Source organism: Carlito syrichta, unplaced genomic scaffold (assembly GCF_000164805.1).
Source record: "Carlito syrichta isolate Samal-C Ts95f unplaced genomic scaffold, Tarsius_syrichta-2.0.1 Scaffold143159, whole genome shotgun sequence".
NCBI classification, from domain to species: Eukaryota; Metazoa; Chordata; class Mammalia; order Primates; family Tarsiidae; genus Carlito; species Carlito syrichta.
In genome coordinates this window covers 60201-65762 of record NW_007087255.1, presented here as the reverse complement: position 1 = coordinate 65762, position 5562 = coordinate 60201, and the positions used below count along the sequence as shown (strand labels likewise).

Genomic DNA, 5562 nt, shown 5'->3' with positions numbered 1-5562 from the left:
GGGTGGGGTTTTGGCCGGGATCCTGGTGGCGTTGGCCTGGCCCTTCTGGCCCGGTGGAGCTGCGCCGCGGGGAGTGGCCGCCTTGGCTTTGCCATCAGGCCCCTGCAGATGAGGCGGGGAGAGTGGGCTTACCACACAGGAGAGGGATGGTCGCCTCATGCGCGCAGCCTCACGCGCCACCGGGACTCAAGGCCCGGCTGAGACGGGTGCGTCCTTGGCCTGCTGGATGCCGTGGATGTCATCCACAGTCACCACGGCCCGTGGGCCCCAGCGATGCCAAGTGCTCCGGCGCCCACTTCCTCCGCTGCGCAGCTGCCAGTGCGAGTCAAGCCGACGTATCTTATTTTAATTTTTGAGTCGGGGTCTCACTACTGCCCAGGCTAGAGGGCAGTAACACAATGACAGCTACTGCAGCCTCAAACCTCTGGGCTCCAGCGATCCTCCCACCTCGGCCTCCCAGGCAGCTGGAACTACTGGTGCGCACCACCACGCCTGGCTCATTTTTGGATTTATTGTAGAGACGAGGTCTCACCATGTTGCCCAGACTAGTCTCAATCCCCTGGGCTCAAGGAGTCCTCTCGCCTTGGCCTCCCAAAGTGCTGGGATGACAGGTGTGAGCCACGGGACCTGGCCCATGCACCCTGTTTGGCTTTTTTGAGTTGGAGTCTCTGTTGCCCAGGCTGGAATGCAGTGGCACGCACGCTCACGGCCACCGCAGCCTCAACCTGCTGGGCTCAGGAGATCCTTCCACCTCAGCCTCCCAAGTAGCTGGAACTACAGGTGTGCACCACCACACCCGGCTAATTTCTTGATTTATTGTAGAGACCAGGTCTGACCAAGTTGTCCAGGCTGGTCTTGAACTTCTGAGCTCCCGCAATCCTCCCGCCCAGGCCTCCCAGAGGGCTGACAAGCGTGAGTCCCCATGCCAGCCCCCACACACACGTTCTGATGAAAGTCTCAAGACTGATACTCATACCGCCTGGCGGGAGTCGGCCTGGCCAGTGTCAACCCCTGAACACCGATCCACAGGGGAGGCAGCCTGGAGTCTGCGGCTGACGCCTGGAGGGGGAGCCACCCTGGAGCAGTGCTCTTGGGGGGGAGATGCCAGGGTCTGCTCTGTTGCCTCTGGGGACGGTGGCTGGGAGGTGTGGCTGCAGTGAGGGGTCGCCCCGGGAAGAGCGGGAGAGGCTGCGCCCAGGGCAGGTCGGAGCGGAGGGTCCGGGCCCAGCGCCGCGGGCTCAGGAGCGTTTCTTCCTCCCTCCGCGGCCAGCCCTGCGGAGGGCAAGAGCCCAGGGGACAGGGACCGTGAGAGGGAGGACACCGAGGCCCAGGGCTGGCGGCGAGGAAGAAGAGCTGGGCATCCTGGTGACCCCCGCCCTGCTCCAGGGCCCTGCCCGGACCCCGCCTGGCCTGGGTTTGCGCCGACCCCTTGTGCGACCGGGCAACTCCCGGGCAGGGACGCTGTGCCCGGGGGTGCCCGACGAGTGAATGAACGAAGGAGTGAGCGAATGCCAGGGCTGGGCCTGCCCGCCCTCGTGCCGAGCGTGCGCCGTGACTGGCGAGCAGCGGTCGCAGCCGTCCTGGGCACCAGGACGGAGCCCTCCGGCCCCAGGCCCCATGCCCTCACCAGCCCCAGCTGGTCCCAAGGCGGAGGCCGAGACCAGGCCCTCCCAGGCTGCCCACAGCCCGCCACCGAGCCACCCCCGCACCTGGAGCCGCACCCGGGCTCCTGCGCGGCGGAGAACCTGCCGCGCCCCTCGGGGAGGAGGCTGGGGCTTCCGACGGCTTGGGAAAGCCCACCTGGGCCAGGCGCAGTGGCTCGCACTGCCATCCCAGCGCTTCGGGAGGCCGAGGCAGGACAGCTTGAGCCCAGGAGTTTGAGACCGGCCTGGGCAACACAGGGAGATCTTGTCTCTTTCAACAGTAAAAACAGTTAGGAAAGAAAAAACAGAAAGAAAAGCCCGCCCTTTCCAGGGCCATGGGGCTTTTCTGGGAGGCGCCGTCGGAGCTCAAACACACCTTCACCTGCCCAGCTTTGGGGACCACACCCGGGGGCCCTCCCAGCCTTGGGGACCACACCCGGGGGCCCTCCCACCCGGCATCCCTGCCCATGTGGACACTGGGCCTCTCACAGGCTGGCACCCGGTGCACGGCACTTGGCACGGCGGCCACGCGCCACTGACACGCACTGCGTGCCCCACGTGGGAGGGCACTGGTAGGCGGCGCGGCTTCTCCGTGAGCACAGCCGGCATCATGGCGCCACGGCGGCCTGGCTCACCTTGGCCTTTTTGTCGTCACTGCCGGTCCCGTCTCTGGCTTTGCTGATCATGCGAGCTGGCGAGACAGAAAGCAAGAATGCGGTTACACCCTCCCACGGCTCCCAGCCATGGCCAGGCAGGCCGCGCTGGGACCCCAGGCTGGGCCACACCTTGCCACGTGGATGTGGGGGAGCCCAGCCGGCCTTCCTCGCCCTGGCGGCTGCCGGGTCTCCCTGTTAGTACCAACACAGCACATGGGGTCGGAGTGCGGCCAGTCAGGGGGCCAAGCGGTAGGCACGCAGCGGAGACAGCCACGGGACGCACAGCCCAGGGACCGTCGACGGGGTGGGCAGTGCAGACCTCCACAGGCTCCTGTCCTGCCTCTGTGGGGTCGGTCAGCCCTGCTCCACGGACCAGCGCTTCAGGAGCCGGGTGGCCACGGGCACAGACAGCTTGGCTGGGTGCGGCCCAGGACCCCAGGGTCAGGGTGAACTGTGTCGCCCTGTGACAGACTCAGCCGTGGCTTCCTGCGGGCCACGCAAACCCCTCAAGCCTCGGGGACCCCAGAGTCATGTCCGGCTCCTGCCCGTGCCACCGGCTTGCCCACGGACCCGATGCCCGCCTTCCCAGCCATCACGCGGACCGCCGCAGCCCCAGGAGGGGGGCACCCGGCGGAGCGTCTCCGTCCCTTTTGGCTGGCCACACCCCGAGAGCTTGCCCTCGCTAGTGGGGACTTGTCACCAGCCCCGCAGCTCTCAGAGCAGCTACAGACCAGGCACCATCCAGCACCCGAGGGCAGCGGGTGCACTTAGGAAGCCCTGCCCCTCAGTGATACCAGCCTGGGGCACTCTCTCTCCCACTGCCTTCCCGACGGGCATCGTGGACACTGATCACAGTCCTTCTCTTGGGTGTCAGTATCATGCTCTCTCCAGAGGCCCTGGAGCTTCTCATTGGCCACCGCAGGCTAGACTCCTAGAGGGACCGGCACTGGTGATCTGGCTCAGATGCCCTCCAGCGTCACAGTGCACAGAGTCACCTGCAGAGATTGTGGGAAGACTCCCAGGCTCGCCCTGCGGCCTGGCCTGTCAGTCTGAAGGGACACCCGGGAATCTCATCTGAGTAAGCGTCCAGGTGGACCAGTGCACACGCGCCTTCCTTTGCCCAAATCCGCCGGCTTTGTCCACATCACAACGAAAGCACCTGCCAGGTCGCATCTCCCAGATGAGGGAGTGCTGGCCATGCCCTCTTCTGGGAGAGGCGGGCAGGGGCATCCCGGCACCCTGGGACATCCCTGTGTGCCCTTCTCAGAGGGTGACAATGTGCACTGGGACGTGAAAAGCTCTGACAAGTCCTGTAGCAGCAAAGCTGATTAGCTTTGTGTTGCCTGTTCCTCCCCAACTCACTGGGCCCTGGCACTCTCTTTTCCTGATACAACTGCTACCCCTGGGCAATCAGTGTCCAATAAAACGCCAGTTCAGAAAGCACTGTCACGAGCTGTCATGTCACAGTTACCAGTCTCCTACTGTTTTGGAATTTAAAATAGGATACAGGATTTTTTACTTTCTACCTTCTTTTATTTTTTGAGTTGGGGTCTTGCTCCATTGCCCAGGCTGGAATGCAGTGGCACAATCACGGCTCACCGCAGCCCTCAACCTGCTGGGCTCGGCGATCCTTCCGCCTCAGCCTCCCGAGTAGCTGGGACCACACTTGGGTCATTTTTTAAAGAAAGTTTTGTAGAGCCAAGGTCTTGCCACGTGGCTCAGTCTGGCCTCGAACTCCTGGGCTCGAGCGATCCTTCCGCCTCAGCTTCCCAAAGTGCTGGGATGACACCACACCCAGGCTTCCCGCCTTACATTTTAAACACGGGTTCCTTCGTGACAGCTCTAAGCTTTCTCTACAAGCAGAATCCAGTGAACGTTTAACAGACGTGTGCAGCTCTGAGCACTGAGCGTCCACTTCCAAGCCCCACAAATAGCTAAAATGCAGAGGGCCCCAGACCCGTGCACGGGCTGCTTTGTGGCGACCAGGCCTCCCAGGACCCTTGGGAATGTCCCCACCTCCCGTCCCCGAGGGTCAACGGTCGTGCTCCGAGGGCTTGAGGCGGGCCAGCTGGGCACCTGCGACCCTGCTGCGAGGCGGGGACTCAGCCTGGGCTCTCGGCCCCCCTGGGTCTGTGTGCACACCCCACACCTTCCAGAAGGCCCTGGGGGGTAGGGGAGGGCGCCCCTCAGAGCCAGCCTCTTGGACTCCAGACCTGGCTCTGTCCCTCACGGCTCCTCCAGCGAGGAGCCCTCCTCTCGGGTCTCTCCGTCAGCCCCCAACGCGGGCAGCTACAACCCTTGGAGGTGCCCACCAGCCTGGGGTGATGGGCTGCAGGGGCCCGCCAGGTGGCCCGCAGCCAGGCAGGGCAGGGAGCGCAGGAGCGGTGTGGCGCCATGCAGAGTGGCAGTCAAGCGTGAGGGGTGCGCGCCCCAGGCCGGGCGCAGGAGGCGGCCAAGGGACGTGAGCAGCCGTACCCGGGGGACGATTAGTGGCATCCAGGAGCCTCGGAAGCGGAGGGAGTCAGGGAGGCCAGAAGCTCAGTGGTGGTGCCGCTGCCCGGGTGGCCCTGCTGTCCCCAGGGCGGAGCGGCGCGCAGACACAGACCTTTGAGTTGGGGGGCCCGGCTGGCAGGCTTCCCTGGCACCCTGGCTGCCGGCTGCTTGGCAGGAGGCTCTGGAAGGCCAGCCTCTTTCGTGTCCTTGCCCACAGCGTGGCCCCGGGCCTGTGGCTGGGCTCCGGGGGCCCCTGGGCCCGTGGTCCCCGGCGTGTCACGCTCCTGCGTGTGGGCCTTGATCTCCACGTGGAACGTGAATGCGGGGGCCGCGTCAGGCCCTTCCACCTGCCCTGCACCGGGCCCGCCGGGCTCGGGGGCCGGGATCTCTGTGGAGGCTTCAGAGAGGATGCTGGCAGGAAGGCGGACGGCGTCCGCGGCCGGGAGCCGCGGGAAGGCTTCTCCGAGGACCGTCGGGCGGTGCGGGCCTGGGGCTGGCGAGGCCTGGGAGGGAGGGGAGTCCGGGGACAAGGACTCATCGATGTCGCGGTCCTCATCCGCCTTCCGGCCCCCTGGCCGCTCCTTGCCCCTGGCCGCCTTCCAAGGCGGACCCTGCTCTCCTGCAGGCTGGCGCTGTGGCAGCTTGGAGCCGTCTCCTGCTGCGTCCTCAGGTCCTGTCCCCGAAGGCTGGCACGTGTCCCCGGGGCCATCAGGCAGGACGGGAGCCCTGGGCACGTCGCACACCTCGGCTCCACCAGGAGATCCTGCAGA

The 5562-nt window shown here is 65.7% G+C and overlaps 1 protein-coding gene across 1 annotated transcript in view; it reads right to left on the bottom strand.

The window, feature by feature from the left end:
* Positions 1–3: 3 nt before the first annotated feature.
* LOC103251594 (microtubule-associated protein tau-like) overlaps positions 4–5562 on the bottom strand; it is a gene marked incomplete at its 3' end in the record, with an annotated part of 65753 nt that continues 60194 nt past the window's right edge. The window contains 3 exon segments of the mRNA XM_021708629.1: positions 4–102; positions 2279–2334; positions 4905–5562. The exon segment at positions 4905–5562 is cut by the window's right edge and continues 19 nt beyond it. Coding sequence (XP_021564304.1) covers positions 4–102; positions 2279–2334; positions 4905–5562 — 813 coding nt within the window.